Raw genomic sequence first — 21,462 nt, 5'->3', positions numbered from 1 at the left:
CTTAGCCTCTCCCTCTCTGCTCAGAGCCCCGTCCCCCTACCCTCATGAACTATATCCCTGAACATGTATGTACTCTTGTGCCTGGTCTGGATCCTGCTTCTGAGTCGGCATTGTGGTTCACCAGTGATGGCTTTCAGCCTGGACAGAAGCAGCTGGCTTTCTGCATCTGTCTCCTTATTTATAAAGGGAGAACATATTTCATTTCATAAGGCTCCTTATATATAAACCTCTTTTCCTGAGACTCTTGGGAAGATGGCATTTACTATTCAGAATATTTAATAGACTCCATGGTCTCCATCGGCAATAAAAGTGCTAATAATGGCAGTACAGACAGTTTTCCACTAATGATATCATTGTCGTCTGGCAGAACTGAGATAAGAGCTTCTGGGGCATAAATGAAATATTATATGCCATCATATCCATGCAGGAGACTTCTACCCAATGCAAGCCATTTGTGATTACAAATTTTAATTAGAATCTCAGCAGGTCATACAAAGATGGCTTTCTGTCTGAAAAGCAAAGTTCATTGCATTTTGTGAGATAAAATATGGCTTTCTTGATAAATGTCAATACGAATGTTAGTTATTTTTCTTAAAAAAAATGCCATGTCTCTAAAATGTGCTTAATACTGTTTCTAAAGTTATAAACAAAATATATTTATTTGACCAGATGTTTAGTTTTCATAGCCAAACATTCAATTTGCAAAATATGTGGACTTTTTAAAGAATTAGTTGGATTTTCTTAAATCCAAAAAGAAACAAAATTATCAGAAGTATGGCTGTTTCGAATTTGGACTTTATTTAAGATTGCCTCGGCATTGTCTGCAGAACTACATCTACCCACCAATTACATGCAAAGGGGCCTGTCAGCGCTCAGCTGGGCCCAGCTTTGGTATCAGCCCCTGCTCGACTTTATTTGTGTTTTTAAGAGGAAATGGTGAATTCTAATTTAAATCACTAAGACAATGTCACTAGAAGCTTGTGTTATCTTTGAGAGCTGATTGTAGCTTTTAAGAGAAGCAGGCATTTGTGAAGAGAGCAAACATTCCAAAGAACAGACTTGAACTCCAGCCTGCTCCATCATCCTGTGACGTGTGCCCTGACAACCAAATGTCCCCTGAGGAAGTCTACCAGGTGTCCAAACTGGGAGCTTGCCCATCTCCTCGGCCTTTCCTCTTACCCTGGTGACCTCAGTCTCCACCAAGTCCCATCCTTGCAAGCTATGTTGATTCTTTTCCTTGGCTTTAAGACCTCAACCTGCAGTAGCCAACCGGCAGTTTGGGGGTAATTTTCTTGACTTGCAGAGTGTTGCCTTTTTGAAGACCATTTTACTGCAGAGTGATCTTTCCCCACCCTTTGTGGCTTTTCTGGTGACAGTGAAGAGCAGGGAGCAGAAGTGGTTTGTTCTCCTCCCCCTGCTGCTCTGCACAGCCTCCCTTGCTCCGCCTCTGACTGCAGAGGAAGCCCTGCTTTACCCCTACCTGGTCAGTGACCCTCCATGTTACCCCTGGTAGCAGTTACTTGACCAGTTTCCATCTGTTCCCCCACCAGTTCTAGCAGGAACTTAAATCAAAGACAATGCACACGGAAGAAAACTTACTGAATGCCATGCCTGAGACCTCCTATTGTAGTGAACAATGCCTCCAGCTTTGATACATAATTAAAAATAGCTCAGCAAACCTCTACCAGCAACAGGTTTGGAAAGAGGTAACATCCGGCCGGGGCTGGAACAAATCCCGATGGGGAGAGCAGTGCAGGAAAGAAAGGGACTTCTTGTTTGGTCGGGGTGCAAGTACTAGTGTCTTGTTTTGCATTTAACATTGGCATCCATGCCTTCTTTTTAATGATTTTAATTTTAAAATATGCAACTCAAATGTTATTTAAAATAAATAAATTTGTTTACTGTATGTGAACCACACAGGCATCAGGGCTTAGGATGGAGGCTTGGTTGATACCAGTCTGTTGGTGGACAGCTAGCTTCATCCAGCACCATCACCACTGCAGTTCACCCTCAGGCTCCATGTGAGCCCTGGGAAACTATGCACTCACTCCTCCAGGGCATCATTAGCGAGAGCAGGGACTGGCTCGAGACACTTTCACCCAACCTCCACCTCCACCACTCTGCTCCTTAAAAGCCCAGGTTAGGAGCCACCCAGCTCGATCCTTAGGAATCTTAGGTACCTGTTGGTTACCCAGAGGATGAAATCTTTTCCACCATGGCCAGCCCAAGGGCCTTTACTGATGTCTGCTGTTCAGATTAAAGTGTAGAAATGAAGAGTTGGTACAGCGGTTTCAAAGTGGGGTTCAGAGAGCACAGGAAATGCCAGCAGGAGTTCACTGGCAGAATAGTGAGGCATCCAGGTGTCTGCTGAGATCTCCTCAAGGTCCCAAGAGCCCAACTGCCCACTGCAGCTAATGGCCTGCTTCCCTGTGCTGGTCAGAGCAGAGGGCGGTTTTACTAACTATCACGTTGTTTGTCTCAGGCGTTTGTCACAGTGAGGGGAAGATAGCTCTTCTGCAGACCCCTCCTGGATGTTGCTCTCGCCAGGTGAGGTGATGGGCTTCTCCACACTATCCCTAATGGAACTAGACACACCCTAGCTAAGCTCCAGGGATGCCGGCTGAGTGGACCACCTGTGTCTGTGCTTCTATCCTTTCGTTTCCTTGTTAAAGATTTTAGCTAAAGCTTCATTACACAATTTCTCCCTTCCCTTTCCCTCTCCATACCTCCCCATGTTCTCTGCTTACGCCCTCTCAAGTTCACGGCCACTTTTCTTTAATTATTATGATTAAATAATAAAACACACACACACAAATAAATTTTAAATACAACCTGCTGAGTCTGTTTGGTGTTGCTTGTATGCATATGACTTCAGAGCTGACCACTTGCTGTTGGAGAACCAGTTAAGGGGCTCATCCCTGGGGAGGACTAATTCTTCTCAGTAATCATTGGTTACCTGTATTTCTTTGTTTAGGGGTGAGGTCCCATGGGATTTCCCCTTCCACATTAGCATGTCTTGGGTGATGTCATTATTCAGGTCTTATTTAGGCAGTCATATTGTCATGGTACCATGGTCAACACTTCTCTGTCATTTCTAGAAAGTAGAATCTCACAGCGACTTACTTCCTGATCACAATATCGCCCCACATCTTCTTCGCTGTTCCCTGAGTCTCAAATGCAGAAGTTGTGTTGTAGATGCGTTCGTTGCCCTGAGCCCCACAGGATCAGCTTTTTCCTGAATTTTGATCAATTGTGGTTTTCTGCAATGGTTTCTACTACAAAGAGAAGTTCTTTTGATGAAGAATAACAGCTACGCTTAGCTATAGATATAAGGATAGCTATTTATAATGCAATTAGGAATTATTCTAGTCTAGTGACACTATGGTCGTAAGTTGTCCTCTAAGATCCATGGCTTCACTAGCCATGGATAGTTGGCTGAGGTCCCAGTACTAGCCATGATTTATGACTTGTTTTAGGTCCAATTAGACAGATGTTTTGATCTTAACGAAAGCCCTATAAAATGCTTAATTTTTTTTCTTATTTTATAAATAAGAAAATCACAGCTCAGAGAAGCTAAGTGGCTCACCTAGAAATCACATCTCCAATGGCTGGAGACTCCGGAGTTGAGTCTGCTTCAGTCTGACTCAGGCAGTAGCCACAGAGCTATTCTTCCGCATAAGCTGAGAATAGAGCACAGCGCTCTCTACTCACCGGGGAGGTGGGTAGATGTCGCCACGGAAAACTGAGAGGTACGGTCAGTCTTCCTGAGAACACTTGAGTAGAGAGAGCAATTCCTCCTTGGGTAACATCCTGACTCCCTGCGAAACCAAGGAAGTTGGACTGTGAACTCCAGACGTGTCTCAGCACAGAACATAGTCACACAGCAAATGACTGGTGGAAAGGGGGAAGGGAGAGTCACGTCCCCAGCTGGTTTAGCCATGTGGACTTATAGACAGAAGAACCAGTTTTTAGAGTCTGTGATTCCATAAGTCTTGTCTGAACAGGGTTCTCTTTTATCAGAGAATTATTCATTGGTGGGTTGACCTTTGAGTTATCAACTGTTATCTGTTGTGTTTGTGCTGTGGTCTATAACAGTAGACAGTTTGGGTTTTAGCGCTTGAGATCTAGCTTATTGGCTCCATGGTGTGTTACCCTGTTTAAAGGCAAAGGGTATTCACCTCATGGCACAAGCTTCGAACCCTAGATCCTCATGAACCATCGAGACAATTAAATTATCAATCTTTGGTATAATGTCTCGTTGTACTTAAAAAATAGCATCATGGACTGGCGAGGTAGCTCGACAGGAGAAGCACTTCTGCAAGGCTGGCAGCATGAGTTCAGTCTCTAGACTTTGTATAAGCGTGGAAGGAAAGAACCCACTCCATTATGTTGTCCACGTGTTCCCCTGTGTGCACATCATCCATACACATGATGAGGATGGGAATGAGAAGGATGAAGATGAGGAGGATGAGGAGGAAAAAGAAACACTGCATTTCCACCAAGGCTAGCCATAAAGCCGTTTCTTGGGTCCGACTGACATCATTCGATTATTCTTTCAGGATTGCTTGTAAGGATTTATAGTTGTGCTGGTTGGCTTTGTATCAACTTGACACAGACTGGAGTTAATCCAGCAGGAGGGAGCAATTGAGAAAATGCCTCCATAGGCTTTGGCTGAAGGATGTTTCTTAAATAGTGATTGATGAGGGAGGGCCTGAGCCATTGTGGCTGGTGCCAGGCCATTTCTGTACTGATGATGCTGGGTGCTATGAGAAAGCAGACTGAGCAAGCCAGTGAGCAGGCCCCCTCCATGGCCTCTGCATCAGCTCCTGCCTCCAGGTTCCTGGCCTGTTCAAGTTCCTGCCCTGACTTCCTTCAGTGACGGACAGTGATGTGGAAATGTAAGCCAAATAAGCACCCCCCCCCAATTTGCAGTGACCGTGGTGTTTCATCTCAGCAATAATAACCCTAAGATCATGGTAATGGTATCATTTCATTTTGTGTTCTTTCTATGTCGAGCTAAGGAGCTGAAGAAATCTTTCTCTCTGAATGGGAAGTTGAAACCCTCTTGTCCATCCACACTTGCAGTATTCAGGGCAGCAATTCTCAACAGAATAATCCTCTCTCTGGCCAACCCCTCCCCCCAGGAGACCTTTGCCAAAATCCAGAGACATGTTTTGGTCATTTAAGCTGGAGACAGAGAATGCCGTTAGCATCAGTTGGTAGAGGCAGCATTAGGAGTAAACCACTGTGTGGTGCCCGGGATGGCCCCAGAACAAGGGCTCATTCAGCCCAGTCTGTAGAGCCCAGGTGAGCACCTGCTCTCCCAGGTCACCTCCCCATCTTCCAAATTGAACTGCTGTGCTGATCTGTTCAATGACCCTCCTGTCATTGTCCTAGTTCTGTTGACCATTCCTTCGGTTATGTCCACTCCATTACCTCAAATACATGCTTTGTGTTCTCTGTCTCCATGTCCTTCCAGCTCGCTCCTAGAGAACCTCCAAGAGTTGGTTTCCATCTTCCTCCTTTGTGGAGAGAGACCCAAGGCTGTGGTATGCACAGTACAGAGAATAGTCTGTTGTAGCGATGATTTTGGTTTGAAATGAGTAACTTTCTTCAATATATAGCAAGAAAAAGTAAAAAATAAACATACCATCTTATAAAGCGTTTCATGGAATACTCAGGGATGAATGAAGACAGGAGTCCCCATGTTGGTCTGCAAGGGCTCCTAGCAGACACCACAGACGGGTGGCTGTGTGTGCTCACTGCCTTATCCTGGAACTACACATTCAAAGTCAAAGGGTTGCTGAGGCTACTTTATCCTGAGGCTTCCATCCTGGGCTTGTAGGTGGTAGCTTCTTCCTGAGTCCTAACATGGCTGCCCCTCTGTGAACATCTGATCTTGATCCACTCTTACAGGAGTGTCCATTATGTAGGTTAAGGCTCCATCTTGTCCCCTTGCTCAATGACTTGTTTAAAGGTTTCTTTCCAATGATGAGAAGTCGTGTTCTGAGGTACAGAGGTCAGGAGTCCCACACAAGACTCAGCCTGCAGCATGCCCACCTCTCGTCCTGGAGAGACAAAAGTAAGGTGTGTGTTACCAGAGCCAGGAAAGCTGCTGTGGGATGATTGACAGCGGCCACCAGAAAAGGGCAGGCTTGCACTTCATGGTGAGAGCAGAACTCTATCATCAAAGTAGCCCTTCTCAGCTTCCGTAGAGCTCCCGGTGGACAGTTCCAGCTGGGAGCCAGGGAGAGGCAAGGAAGGAGGAGCCCTTGGCTGGGTCAGACCAGATAAGGTTCGGCATGTGGGCAATGAGGGGCCAGCTGTCCTCAAAGCTGGCTGGTACTAGTGCCTAGTGGGAAGAACAATGCAGAGCTAAGGTGGGCCGCATCTCTGAGCCATGGTGCCTTCTCCTGAGGGTGCGTGGGATGCTGGGACAGTGTGTTCCACAGGTTCACGTCATGCTCTGGCCCCAACAGTGGACTCAGATAAAATATATCTTGTGATGAGATTTAATTCTTCCACAGTGTCCTGTAAAGGTGAGTCCTCCCTTCAGGATGGGGCCTGGCTCATAACTGGATGATGACGTCATTCTGTGATTCTAGCCCGATCTGGATGTCTGTGCTCTCTTTCAGGAACCTGAGCGCCAGTACATGCACATAGGCACCATGGTGGAGTTTGCATATGCCCTAGTGGCAAAACTGGATGCCATCAATAAACACTCCTTCAACGACTTCAAACTGCGAGTGGGTATGTTGTGCCAGGGGATCTGAGCAAGCACCGAGGCCTGGGGTGGAGAATAAAGCTTCAGGATGCAGTGGAGAGCCTGGTGTGAGGCTGGCTGTGTCTAGAAGGGCATAGGGAGGATGTGAGCCCCAGAACTGCTTCTGTGCAGTTTAAAAAGAGGCACTCCCTTTGGCTGAACTCAAGGAACAGAAGCATGGTTCAACAGGTGGAGCTGGAGTTGTATCTTTGTCCCCAGAACTTCCCCCCAGCCAGCTGAGGGTTTACCTAGCACATAACTCTTCCCTTGCTGTGCTGTATTGATTGGAAGCCACCATTACTTGCTGTTAACAGTGACCTGACATCAGCTAGCTTCCACACCAGTACCAGAGATAAGCAATGTCACTGAAGGGTGTATCATAGCACTGAGGGTGGTGGCATGTCTTGTCATTCCACCACTGAGAGTTAGGAACAGGGGAATCCAAGCACAAGTTCAAGACTGTCCTCAGCAGCTACATAACATTCAAGGACAACCTAGGCTACTTGAGACTGTCTAAAAAAAAACCGAACAAACAAAATATACATGTTAGCATTACTGGATTCCAGCTACTTTCATAGGAGCACAGTCTTCAGGAACACAAAATGTGTGTCCTAGGTATCTCTTCCCATTCTCTTCAACCTTGTAGAAACTTTTAGTAGTTAAAAAAAGTCATAACTTCTAACTGACTGAGAAAACAAAACTTCTTGATTTCTGAAAAGTTTTTTTAAACAATCTTTAAGTTGATATTTAGCATGTTCCGTGATGACTTGCCTTTTCCAAAGTCTTACTTTTAAAAAGCAGTGTTTGAAGCCATCAGCTTAGCACACAGCTGGCCTGTAATATATGCATGGTGTCTGCAGGAATTCGTGATTTCTAGGAGCTTCTTTGACAATTTTTTTTTTTTTTTGCTTTCTTGGCAACACATTTTGCTTCTTCCACTAGTCCACAGACAAGCAGTTCTTGTGTCAAGATCCATCTGTGTGGTTTATAACTTTACTTTGAATACAGAGTTCTACTGGTGTGGTGGGGGGCACGTGGATACTTGAAGCTATTTTCTTCCTTCTCGGTACATGTGGCCTGAATTTTAAAACCTGCTGATGGCAAATGAGATGTTCTTCACGACACACACTGCTGTCAGCATCTGAGCATGGTTCCCTTTGTTCTCTGTCACTTCTGTACGGGCAAGCCTTTCCCTAGACTCTGCTAACACTTAAGTCGGGGGCAAGGGGACCAGGACACTACCCTGTCAGCCAGCAGTCCACACCGAACATGTTTCTTGATCCCTACATCAGAGCTTTCTCTATGCATTTTCTCGACAGCCTGGAATATGGTGTCTTCGACTGTTGCTGCTGCTCTGCTGCTATAACAAAATCCCCGGATGCTTTGATAAAGAGAAAAGGGTTGTGCAGCTCCCAGTTTTGGAGGCTGACAGTGCAAGACAAGATGCTACCCATTCATTTGGCCCATGGAGAGGTCACATGGCAAATCAGAAAGCCAGAGATAGACTGGAGGATGAGGGTTACTCTTTGCGGTAATTCAGGAGAGCTGAGTCTACATGCACAGTGGCACATTCACCAAGTCTGTCCTCTTGAACGCCCTACCACCTGAACACTAGATTTCTATGTGGCAGAATACCTTTTCCAAACATCCATGAACAAAAATAACCCAGCCGTGTGACATGGGAACAGGATAACTCTATGTCACATCCAGAGTGGTCTCAGTGTTGAAAAGGGTAAGGTGGTGGTTCAGAAACACACAGGACTTCTCTGCATCTCCACAGATCTAAAAAAACAAACAACAAACAAGCCCAGCAGGTCCTTGGCTGTAATAAGATGCAGCTCACACAGAAAGGACCACAGTAAACAGCAGGCATCTACAGACTAGATGTAATCCACGGGTCATGAACTTCAGGGTCACAAAAGAAACAGCCAACCCCAACACAGAGCTTTGAGCAAAATGGCCAGTGAGAGAGTCTCTCCCCAGTGGAGCCGTGAGAGAGGAACAAACTCAGGAAAACACATGGGAGCAAAAGCTGAGCTGCACAGAAACAGCGCTAGACCACAGGCCTGTACACTGCGCTATAGCCGATAAGTCTGGTAGGAGCCCGGTGCTTTCTGCGTATGCCCACTGGCGTAGCAAAGCCATCCTGGCCCGCGCTTTGCAGCCAAGTGTCTCTGTGAGCAGAGCAGAAGACCCTGCATTGCTACATCTTCCAACCACACAAGGCTTCCCGCTTCCCCTGATAAAGCTAGAAACAACCCGGTGAATCAGTGTGGTCCCGTGAGGAGGGTAAGAACATGGACCAGTGTAGATTCATGAGGAGGATGAGGATGAGGTTTGAGACTAGCTGCGGCAGATTAGTCTTGGAAAAGGTAGTTATTTGTCTAGATACAAACTTTCTGAATTATTTTCATCAGTGAATGACTGCCCTCAATGGGTATTTGTTGAATTCCTTTCTTCTGATTATTGGATAGCTTACATTCAACAGACACTTCAACCCTATGGTTTTACTTGCCTTTGAGTCCCCCCTTTCCCTTGCCCTCAGGCTCCCCTAGGAGGTGTTACTTGTCCGACTCAGCACAGAATACTAGCAAATGGCAGTTCACAGTGGGAACACAGGATAAAATTACCACAAAAAGCAATGGTTCCAGCAAGAGTTAGATCCACTTTGGATTCAGCTTCTTCTGTACGCCGTGCTGTGGGATCAGAGCTATAAATCACGCTCACTCGTCTTGTGCCAAGTAGGAGTAGCCTTTTGCTAGCCATAACCAGTTCAACCAGTTCAGGCCTCACCCGTCCCCAGGAGCTGTTGTCCAAGCAGAAGTCTATGACAGCCAGAAGAAACGCTGATGGATGAGGGGCTAGCATCTCGGGCCAGCATCCTGACCTGACTCCTGGGTGCTCTGACCCTTGTGACAGAGCTGGATGTATGATTTCAGCTGTCTACAGTAGAAGCAAGTTTTGCTGAGTACAGCACAGAAGCAGAGAAGAATCTATTTCTCATTTCTCGGACATACAGGATTCAATAGAACAGTATTTGGATTTTGTTTCTGAGCCTAGATTCCCACTGCAAAAATCCATCACTAAAAAAAATCCTTCAGTCGGCAGGTCTGCAGTCAGAAACTACATCTTTCAGAAGTGGTAAGGATGTTGGATGCAGGAGAAAATGTAAATGAGTGATCTTAGAATCCTATCAGTCATTCCAGTGGCCCCCTCCTACTCCACCCAAGCACCTATGGGTTTATGTGCTTGAACTGAATTTCTTGGCAAGAAATTAGCATGCACTCTGAAGTGGGCTTAGAAGATCACAGTGCTCCTATCAGTCACAGACATTGGTCTGAGCCTTGCCCCACTGACTTCTGATAATAGGTGCCATCGCCTTAGCCACCCCTAGCGAAGACACTCTGACCCCAATCAAGTAGTAACCAGAGTTTGTAATTGCAGCTGATCAAAAAGGAGCCTCAGTAGAATCACTGTCACCTTCATTAACAGTGTGTCCCAGAATGCTGTATTATCTGGGGAAGTAATACATGAGGCCCATATACTCCAAGATTCCCACAAATTGTCCTTCTGCAAGAACTGGGCCAGCTGGATCAGAAAAAGAACACTATGGAATTCTCCATATTGTGTTTGGCCTTTTTGGAGACTCAGTTAGAAGGGAGACTTCCACCCAAGCAAGATGAAATTCCTCACTCTGATGAACAAGAAAACAGAGGGTTTAGCTTCAACAGAACCAGACCCCAAGATGCTTGGAGGTTGGTCATTAGTGTCACTTCTTCTACAGGACAACCCCAACAGCCGGCTATCCTACAGTCTCGGAGATCACAGACTCACCCTTATTTCTGAATGCCAGCGTATATACAATCCAGTTGTATATATTAAGTTCCATTAATATGTTTTGTTTTGGTTTCTTTCAAGACATGGTTTCTCTGCGTAGCAGTTCTGGCTGTCCCAGAATTTGCTTCTGAGACCAGGCTAGCCTCGAACTCATAGAGATTCACCTGCCTCTGCCTCCTGAATGCTGGGATTAAAGGCGTGTACCACCACTGCCTGGTTTAAATATCATTATTTAAATTGTATGGGTTTTTTTTGCCTGCAAGTATGTCTGTTTGCCATATGCCATATGGTCCCACAGAAGAGGGCATCAGATTCCCTGGAACTGGAATTAAACAGCTGTGAGACACTGTGTGGGTGCTGGGAATTGAACCTGTGTCCTCTATGAGAGCAGCCAGTGTTCTTAACCACTAAGCTATCTCTCCAGTCTTTTCAATAATTTTTAGAAATCCCCAAACTTTTGTTATCACACATATCAGTTGTTTTGTTATTAGTCCAGATCTGAGCAGAAGCTTTCTGCCCTGAGAGGAATCCATTGAGAAACAGTGTAGCAAAATAAATCACCATCAAGAACATGTTTAGAAGCAATGAGCCCATGCAGGTAGAAAACCACATGTGGCAGAGACAAAAGAGATGTGCTGTTAGGGGCCCCAGAAGCCACAGCTGGCTTGCACTCTGCCTTCTGCCTGAGTCATGGCACCTGCCTCTGCTTGCTCACTCACAAAACAGTAATGATAGTGGTCTGACCCACCTGCTAGGGTCATCACGGCTGTTAGAGGATTGGGTGGTTGGAGGCACTGAGGGTAGTTCACGGGCGTCAGAGATGCTTCATCAGTGTGGCTCCGGTGGCTGCTGTGATTGCCGTGTTGGCAAAAGGAGGTAAAATATGCTGAGTTCATGCACTCAGGGCACACAGGTAAAATGTGAGTATTTGGAAATTAATTATATTAGGCTTGGTAGCTCACACCTTTAATGCAAGAACTTGACAGGAGGGTTTGAAATTTGAAGTCAGCCTGAGCTACAGGACAAGACCCTGTGTCCAGAAAATGAAAACAGAAACAAGGCAAAACTCACGTTAGTTATGAACTCTGGAAGAGTCTTGTGATGATCTGAGCCTAAGATTCTTTTGTGACATCAGGAAAAACAGCTTGTCACAGTAATTAGTTTTCTGAAGCATGTCCTCTTATCACAGAGGAGGGTCCGCAACCCTGCAACATGGGTCAAGATCTAAAGGGAACGCCGACATCACGGGCACGGCAGCATCTTGTGAGGATAAAGCTGGGACCGTGGGTTTGGTTAAGATTTGTTTAGTAATGATGCCTCGAGCACATTTTCGACAGCTTTCTGACTTAGGACACTTGCTGCAATTAGAATCTTGCTGACCTAGCTCTGTCGTGTTGCAGGCATCAATCATGGACCTGTAATAGCTGGTGTCATAGGAGCTCAGAAACCACAGTATGACATCTGGGGCAACACTGTCAATGTCGCCAGCAGAATGGACAGCACCGGGGTCCTGGACAAAATACAGGTAATTCAATCTCTTCGCAGACACCCTTGGTTCTCTCGGGAACCATCGAAGAGTAAAATAATGATAAAATAAAAAATTTAAATAGGTAAACTTTGAGTTTACTTAAACCCTTTATAGGGAAAATGTTAGTTTTTGCATTTACTGTTAAGAATGATGCCAACCGCTCCAGTCTGTTTGGACTCTCACCTTCCCTGGACCTGGAGGGAGGGGGGAGGAACTCGGGCTTCCCACAGGGCAGGAAACCCTGACTGCTCTGGGGGATGGAGAGGGAGGGGGAGAGGGAGTAGGGGGAGTGGGAGGGTGGTGGGAGGAGGGGCTGAAATGGAAACTTTTATAATTTAATAATAATAATAAAAAAGAAAAAAAAAGAATGATGCCAACAAGATTCTAATGATGCTAAGGCCATGGACCTTACAAAGACCATTCTCTAACCAAAAGTGACCTATGTGGCAGGATGGTGGCCCAGGGCCCTGGGTGCCTAAGAGATGCCCTCCTGTACTGAGTGCCCTGGAGGTGCCTCCCTGAACTGCTCCCTTTCTGACCCCATCACACATATAAAGACTTTGTAGGGAAAGCCTGCAGCTCAAGCGAAAGGACAGATGGAAATCAGCCTAGCATGGCATTTCAAGAGCTCTAAGAGACCCCAAATCTCCACCGTCCACCCCAGGGAGAGAAAGACGGCATCTGACAAGGGAAAGCAACAACCTGGAAAGATAAAATCATATCGTGTTAATATTCCCGCTGCTCATTAAATCCATTTCAGCCGTAGTTAAAGGAATTCTAATTAGAAGAACACTGATCATATTCTAGAAAAAAAGAGGTATAAATTGCTGAATGGGTAATAAGAAAAGGTCTAGTTTAGGAAATGTTATGAAATGTCTCCAGTTCTCTAGCCGAGCAGCAGTTCGTGTGGGGTGGAAGGACAACCCAGTCAGGATAGAAAGTCCCAAGATGGGGTGGAGGCGGCCAAGAAGGAGGCTGTGTCCCCCTAGAGTTGGCAGTTTACCTCATTTAATTCCTGGCTCCACTCAGGGGAGAGCAGCTGGAGGCCAGGACTCCAAACAGTCCCAGCACTGATCTATGGACAATGGCTGGATCAGGACTGATCTATGGACTATGGCCGGATCAGGGGACGTGTCTGTCACCAACTTCCCTCACACTGTGAAACAGTGTTGCATAGGAGACAATGGGCGCACAGTGGTTGTCACAGCCATAGGGTCCCAAGTATGACAGCATCATAAAAGAGGGCACGTTTCAAACCATGAACTTTGCAGGATGGAAAGTGAGTGAACAGGCCACAAAGGGAAGTTAGTCTGACTCCTAAATGATTTTACAGTTGCCTCTTCAATGGAGGGCTGGGATGCTACGATAGCTATAAATGCTTAGACTTGCACATCCTCTCTCCCGAGCAACACTAGACATGTAAACACCATTCAAATTATGATATACAAAGGATAAAGACTTTGTTCGAAATTCTAGCCTTGTGTGGAGACCTGGGTCCCAAGCTACCCAAAGAGAGATGGTAGGGGGTTCTTAGTCCTTCGATGAGACCATGAGCTTTTCCCTCCCAGAAGCCTCTTGGAGCAGGTGCTCGCAGCCACTTGCAGAGAACATGATGGCGCCGGGCTGCCTGCTCTACCACGTACCTTTTAGTTCTTTATCCCTGTTTAGTTATTGGCCTTTGGCGTTGTGTGGCGTTGCCCACAGGACAGAGGCAGTGGAGAAAAGGTTTGGGGCCACTGAGGGGAAAGAAGGTGAAAGGTAGGTGTGGGCAGTTAGAGAGTGACCCACGGAGGAGGGAGAAAATTTAACAGCACAGACCTGTGCAGAAAAGAACACAGGAGGCTGCTGCCCATCTTACTATTTGAAATAAGAAAGATCTAAGAAATAAAGAATAACAACAAAGGAAAGCAAGTCCACCTCTTTATGTGTCTTTAATTATATGCATGTGAATATGTGTCACGGGGGCAGCAATGTAGATATGTGCTTGTAAGTGAGAGTTGTCTACAGAGGCCATGATGCCTGACCCCGGGACCTGGAGCCACAGGTGATGGCAAGCACGTGATGTGGGCTCTGCGAATCAGAGTTGGGTTCTGTAAGAGCAGCGTGTGCCCTTAACCATGGGCCCACCTCGCCAGCCCTGGCCTTGTTTTTAACCTACATCCTTTTACGCTTTCACACAATGTCTGTAGAATGAGACGCATGTTCCTGAGGTTTAGATGTTGCTTTAGATGCCTTTATAGGAAAATTACGGTTAATTTTGTGCCATGATATGGAAATTTTGTTTTAGATTATACATGGAGAATATTTCCTTTATTCCCATTATCAACCCCACATCCAAATCACTTCATGTCTTTTGATTAAATTATAGTAGAGTTTTATTTTACCTGTTTTTATACTGGAGAAAGCCTGTCTGAAGCCTGCATTACAGTAGCATATCGCTCCCCACCACAGTTACTGTTTGTCCATCAAAGAGGGATGGGGAGTTTTTTCCTGAAGAGCTGGGACACCTACACTTATGGTTCTTACTTGCCTTCTTCAGAATTGGTTTCACTGCTAGAGATTAGCGAGAACCAATCTGTCTTCCCGTGATAGATCTAGTGAGCTGCTCAGAATGCATCCCCCAGAATGCATGTCCCTGCTCAAGCATAGTGTCCGGCATCTGCAATGAGGTGCTAAACTCCCCGGCTGAGAAAGAAGTGTGTATGCACGTGTGTGTGTGTGTTTGCATGTATGTGCATGTGTTCTTGCACATGTGTGCATGCATGTGTATTTGTGTAAATTTGCATATGTATGTGTGTTTGCATATGTATGCATCCATTTGTGTTTTAAATGTGTGTATTGCATGCATACATATGCATATGGGTTTGCATGTGTGTGTGTTCATGTGTGTTTAACATGAGTGTATATGTGTGTGCTTGCATGTGTATGCATCCATGTGTGTTTTTCATGTGTGTGTGTCCATACATGGGCATGTTTGTGCCAACTTCCCCTACTTCATTCTTAAATTTAAGTGGTTTCACATCTCATCCCAGCTATGTATTGTTATAAAGAATAATTCCAGCTATGTGGCAAATTTGCATGAAAATCACTGGACATACATCGTAGGCATGTCATGTTTGTCCTTAGGAAGATGTGCTAACTCCTTACGCTGGGTGCCTCAGCTTGCATAGGGTCTCAAATGACCAGAAGTTTATAGCGTTGCCTCGCATGTGCAAAGCTCTAGATTTGAACTCAGCACTGCCAAAAAGACAAAAATTATATATTCTGCTATCATCAAGAGCAGGGTTTTAGTTCACCCTGCTCTCACCCACCTGCCTGGCATAGCACTCCATCTTGTTCAGCCCAGCCAGAGTCGATTTCAGTGGCCATTCTGAAGGAGAGCTTTGACTTTGGTTGGTAATTAATGGAGCAAATATAGCTTTTCAGGGCTCACCGCCTTCCACTTGAGTCAATCAGTTGGACCCTAGTTCTCGCCAGGTGAGCAACAGTCCATCCGAGAGAAGGCAGGCCTAAAGAAGGGAGGTAGTCAGATAGCACAACCAAGTCCACCAGGCCTGGCAAACCCACCTGGCCATTGCTACGGGAACAGAGGCAGCTGGCCATGTTCACAGGATCTAACTCAAGTAACCTTTGCTATGGTCACATCCCCTCTACCTGGTAGGCTGAGATTTGGTTCCTCTGACAGGGGCTGAGGCTGTCATTGCACCAAGAGACGAGTGGTCCAATATCTGAGTCTGACCATGCTCAAGAGCATCAGGACTTCCAGTGCTTTCTGTGTGAGCATTGTTAACCAACGCCAAGGGATGCCAGCAATCCTGGACAATATGGAGTCTCCTTATAGGCACACAAAGAACACCACATCCCTTCCAAGGACACCCTTTCCCACTTCTGGAAAACCTGTGTTCCCTCTCCATATCCAGAATGTTCAGAACGTGATGGTTCTTTAGAATATGCTTTACTAGTTTTCTGATAAGTTTAAGTCCTTGGTGTAGACATCAAAAACAACAAGGCTGTAAGTCCCCACCCGTCACTGTGGACATGGCCGTGCCCTGTGTGACTCTGAGGGACTCTCTTTTTGACACTCTGTGTGTTCCAGGACATCTCGAGCAGGTGGAGCATCTCCACAGATGACTGAGGAGAAACTAGGGCAGATTTCTGTAGAGACAGGGAAAGTTTGCAGCCTCTGGCTTGTGCTGACTCAGAAACTGATGTGGGTGCCAGGCAGGCTTCCTTCTGGGGATGCGCCTTGCTCTCGTCCAAAAGCCGCTCCTCTCTGCTTACGTTCCAGATGTAACAGAGAGGAGAGTTATGGTTGAAAATGTCACACATTATTCTCTTCCAATTTCATGTTCATTTTTTTTAACCCGTGGAATCCACTTCATGACATGAGTGTGTGCATGAGTGTGTTGTAATCTATTGGAGCACAGGTCACCCCTTGAGGACCATATGCCTGAAGGACTCTGACTCTCCCTCCCCTAGCGGCCATCAGTCGCCACTATCTTATCTCCTCAGCGAAGGGATAGAGCACCCTATTTCCCTCCTCCATTCCGGTATGTTGAGTGGCTTGATGCTGTGCAGGTCCCATACAGGCAGACACGACACTCCCATGTTCATATGTGAAGTTGCCCTCTTGTGTCTCACTCCTCATCCACTGCCTGTGACCAGTGCAGTCTTCTCATCTGTGGTGATCCCTGAGCCTTGGGGCAGGAGCTGTGATACAGAGATGTCATATAGAGCCAAGCGGTTCACACTCTCTTATTGTCCGCATGTCTGCCAGTTGCAAGTCTCCATGCTATTGCCGTCTAGAGAAAATGAAGCTTCTCTGGTGAAGGTGGGGAGATGCATTCATTTATAGGTAGAATGAAAGAACCTAGGAAGCCGTGTATACTACATCCATTCAGCAGAGCGATGGTAGGGGTTCTCCCCTAGAGCTAGGATGTCGCCAACCATAGGTATTTGGCACAGTTTAATGATACCACACGTGAATTCTGCCTTGTGGTTCATGTACTAGGAGGTGTATCTTGCCGGGTCAGTCACTGTAGGTTGCAGTGTTCGTTGCTATGTAAGACGGTTAGTTGTTTTTCTCCAATAGCATCATGCCTAGCTACCTGGTCGAGATGACACTTCCAGGTCTGTACCAAGTTCTGGAGGACAAAGAGCCATGGTGACAGCCTGTAAGGGTTTCTACAGGACTTCACGGACCACTAGCTCCAAAAGACGTGTCCATCCCTAGCACCAGGCTTTCCCCTGATAGCCTATGGTGTCTAGGAGAGGTACCGTCACCCGTCCTCTCATTATAGAGTAATTCCGTTTAAACTCCACGGTATGCATCCACTTTAGGAAGCCTCTACAGTCGTGTGTCTCCATGTGGGTTTTCCAGGGTATTCAGTGTTACTTAGCCCTCCCCAATAAGCCACAGGTGTCTTAACTTTGGACATTATTTGGCAGTTTAGGTTCTTTCCGTTTCCTTTTTTATACCAGCACTAAATTAAACATGACCGACTTTAACATTTTCTGGTAGATTGTGTTTCCTCTATTAATTTCTCAGGAATGGAGTTCTTGGGGTAGGAAACAGGAAGGTTCTTTGGCTCTGTTTGAAGTGGTGGCACCGACTTGGGGAGTGACCCCTTTGTGTGTGTTCCCGTGGCCCGTAGGTGACCGAGGAGACCAGCCTCATCCTGCAGACGCTTGGCTACACGTGCACATGCCGCGGCATCATCAACGTGAAGGGCAAGGGGGACCTGAAGACATACTTCGTGAACACAGAGATGTCACGGTCCCTTTCTCAGAGCAACTTGGCGTCCTGAGAATCCGTCCCTTCCTGGCAAGGAGAGCGTACTTGCAGGAGGGTACCACGCACTTTCTGACTGCAGCCACCTTTGTGTCCGCCATGTTTGATGTCCGTGCTCTGCCCCACCCTCCGGAGCCCTCGCAGAACTAGTTCCCGTGACCCCGTGGCGTACTGTTTGGTGTCTGCGTGCACCCAGATTGTCCTGCCGCTTGCACTGTGCTTACTCCTAAGCAAAAGGCGAAGGGAGCGCGTTCTAGGAGAGCATTCAAAGACGTGTTGAAGAGAGAGGCGAAATGAACACAAATTCTTAAGGCAATAAAACTGGGGGGTGTATCTTATCTTCCGGTGCATGCTCTTGTCTGGAAACTACGGTAGCTCGTAACTGCATCCCTAGTCTGATATTCAAACACACAGTATTTGTGAATTAAGTTGATCCTGTCACCCCACATGGAGTCTGTGCCCATTCATCGCGCGTCTCATTGCCAGCAGTCTTCCGCGGGCCTCGACTGGGACCCGCGGCCCTCGTCACCCTGCTCTGTTGTCTTGTGGAAGCGGCCCATTGCCATCCATCAGCAGAATGAGTCCTCAACAGCCTAGGACCAGTTTTGTACCAGACTCGTCTGAGGTTTTGATGCCATTTGTCTTTTGTAAGGTTAATTCATTAAAGATTTATGTACTTTGGTTTATAGTGCTGTATCCTTTCTTTCCTTTCCTTTTTTTTTTCTCCTGGTATGCAGTTCAGAATGAAAGTTTGTTTTCCATCTCTCCGTCTTTTCATGAACGGCCTGGAAGCTAGGACGGAGACATCCTTGTGTGATGGAGATGGCAGCATAGTTTGTGATGCAGTCGATTGTGAGATGGTTTTCTGAGAGGAAAGGATCTGCGTCTGGTGTATCTGATGGTCTGGTTTCAATTATGCTGTCTTTTGACGACCATTTAAACAATAAAAGGTCACCGGGCAGTAGGGTGCACGCCTTTAATGCCAGCACTTGGGATAAAGAGGCAGGCGTAACTTTGTGAGTTTGAGGTCAGCCTGGTTACAAGAGCTAGTTCTAGGACAGGTTCCAAAGCTACTGAGAAACCCTGTCTTGAAAAATCAAAAAAATAAAATAAAAAAATAAACAGTGAAAAGTCAGTACAAGCCTCAGAGCCCTGTATGCCTGCTGGACCCTTCTGTAGCGAAATACCTTGCCAGGGTTCGCAGAGTCAAACAGAAACATTTGGGACCAGCTGTGTAAGTCAGGTGCCACAATAGCCTGAGCGGGCTGAGAGGCTTCGCTGAGCTTACAAGCTGTCTGTGCTGTCTGAGGAGGCTTAAAAAGACATGGACGCAATGTCTGCGGCAAATCCAACTCTGAAGCTACTTGGGCTTGGCTATTTTTTTTTCTTTTTTCTTTTAACATAAAGAAATTACACTTTGCCAAATGATAAAGAGAGAGAGAGAGATAGCAATTGTGCATTTAAAAAAAATGTTTAAAAGAAGAAAAACACTGTAAATAATAGGCTGATTGAGCAAACTTGGTTTCGTCTTTCAGTTCCGAGCAGACGTCTAGAGACGGCAAAGGACTCGGGCCAGCAGGAAACTATTAGTGGATACCCAGATGTGAAGCACAAGCTTCCAGTTCAACCCCTGGCTCTGGTTTTTACTAACTGCGTGTCTCGGGCACATCGCTTGAGTCCTCCTAGGCATATTTTCCTCCTTGAGTGCTAATGGGATCCGGCGATTAAACGAGCTAATGATGGAGAGAGAGCTTGGCAGTACCCAGCGTGATCTCGCCAGCATGTTCACAGCACGCACGCAGCTGCAGTGCCAGGACTTCAACTCAGAACTGTCCTTCACCACACGTGTGTGTACACAGCGTGGCCTTTCAGTTTTCTGCCTCGACCAGGCAACTGTGGATCCTGTAATCACATGTGATATTGGCTTTAAATGGTAACTGAAGGGAGAGACCTGATGTTAGGGCATTCCTCTTCCCTCTAACCAAAACCTCGGCCAGCGCTGGGGGTGCCAGTGGGTCCAGCCTTCAGCAGGCACGTCCAGTGTCTTTCCTCCTGTGCGGCTTACACCCCAGGTTGTTCTAGGCCGCCGGGCTCCGTAAATAGCCGCTTGTGTGATTCATCAGGTTTCCTCCCACAGCCCCCCACCCCCACCCCAAGAGACAGAGGACAGGGCAGTGTGGGAGGGTAGAAGCCGGAGCTAATTACCTGTCTGAAGCATCCATATAATTTTGACAGCTCCTAAGGTGTGTGCCTAACACAGCTCTGGGCTCACCCCAGCCTCTCTGGGTGTGATCTCTGCCTGCATATTCTCAACCCAAACTTGAACCACTGAAGAAGAAATGTGGCCCAGCCCACATTTACAAATTCCCAAGTGACTTCCTTCCCTGTGTTATGTAAATAACTTCCCAGGGGATTCGGACCACCTTTCCAATTTGAGACTCCCTCCTCTTCAACTACAAATGCAGAGACAAGCACAGAGACATTCAGTCTGCGGCTCCCAGGCTGGGGGCTGCTCTGTGGCCACGGCAGCGCTAAGGTAGAAAAACTGCCTGTTTTATCAGATCGGAAGCAGCCGCTCCTGATCCGAACATCTTGACCTCTAGGAACAAAAAATATCCTTAAAAACATGCAAATCAGAGAAATTGCAGAGCCAGCATCCTGTGAAACTACTTCTCAAGCACCCCCTCGCCTTTTAGTCTCTCCCACAAAACATCAGGCTGGTCCCCTAACTCCCGCGCTTTAATATGACTGGAGGTGGCTGAGGTGTGTGCTGTCTGTCAATCTTCCCATGTTCCCTTGGCTCCTTGGTGCCCTTGCTGGAAGCTCCCGTGTTCCCTTGGCTCCTTGGTGCCCTTTCTGGTGGCTCCCATGTTCCCTTGGCTCCTTGGTGCCCTTCCCGGAGGCAGCAGCCATCACATCTCCTCTGCCTTCCTTTGCTTCTTTATTAGCACACAGGTGCAGGCAGCAACATCAAACAGCAGTAGGGATTTGATACGTGGACTTTCCAGGCTAGGGACGTGGCTCAGCAGTCGCTGCCATTCGCTGCTCCTATAGAGCCCTCAAGTTCATTTCCCAGCGTCCATGTCTGGTGCTTACAGCTGCCTGTAGATTCAGCTTCAGGAGATGTGACATTCTCTTCTGTCCTCAGCAGGCACCAGCTGCTGTGCACATAACCACACACAGACATACATACGAGAATTACACATGCTCGTAATTTAAAAGAAGTTTTTTTAAAAAATAATGTCTTTCCTTAAGATGTCTATAACTGGCATTCATATATTGGCTATAAATGTTGGGAAGCCAACAGAAATCCATTTAATTTTCCTTTACTACTTACTAAATGTGAGATCTCTTGAAACCTCGATGGTTTCCATCCCTTTTTAAATACAAGCAGTATGCTGGGTGGGGTTGCATACACCCTCAACCCCAGCACTTGAGAGAGGGAAGCAAGTGAATGGGAAGCTCAAGGCCGCCTTCATCTTCAGATTCGACGTCAGCCTGAGCCCTATGAGACCCTGTCTCCAGTTTTAGAAAGGATGAAAG

The 21,462-nt window shown here is 46.6% G+C and overlaps 1 protein-coding gene across 2 annotated transcripts in view; it reads left to right on the top strand.

Moving 5' to 3' along the window:
* Adcy2 (adenylate cyclase 2) overlaps positions 1-18,600 on the top strand; it is a 350,815-nt gene extending 332,215 nt beyond the window's left edge. For both annotated transcript variants that reach the window (XM_087897019.1, XM_087897018.1), the window contains 3 exons: positions 6,636-6,750; positions 12,001-12,125; positions 17,783-18,600. In XM_087897019.1, coding sequence (XP_087753145.1) covers positions 6,636-6,750; positions 12,001-12,125; positions 17,783-17,935 — 393 coding nt within the window. In that variant the 3' untranslated portion in view covers positions 17,936-18,600. The remainder of the gene's footprint in view (positions 1-6,635; positions 6,751-12,000; positions 12,126-17,782) is intronic.
* Positions 18,601-21,462: the final 2,862 nt, after the last annotated feature.

This window comes from Myodes glareolus, chromosome 15, assembly GCF_982192425.1.
Source record: "Myodes glareolus chromosome 15, mMyoGla1.1, whole genome shotgun sequence".
Classification (NCBI taxonomy): domain Eukaryota; kingdom Metazoa; phylum Chordata; class Mammalia; order Rodentia; family Cricetidae; genus Myodes; species Myodes glareolus.
The sequence above is the reverse complement of the archived record's forward strand: the minus strand, read 5'-3'. Positions and strand labels throughout refer to the sequence as shown.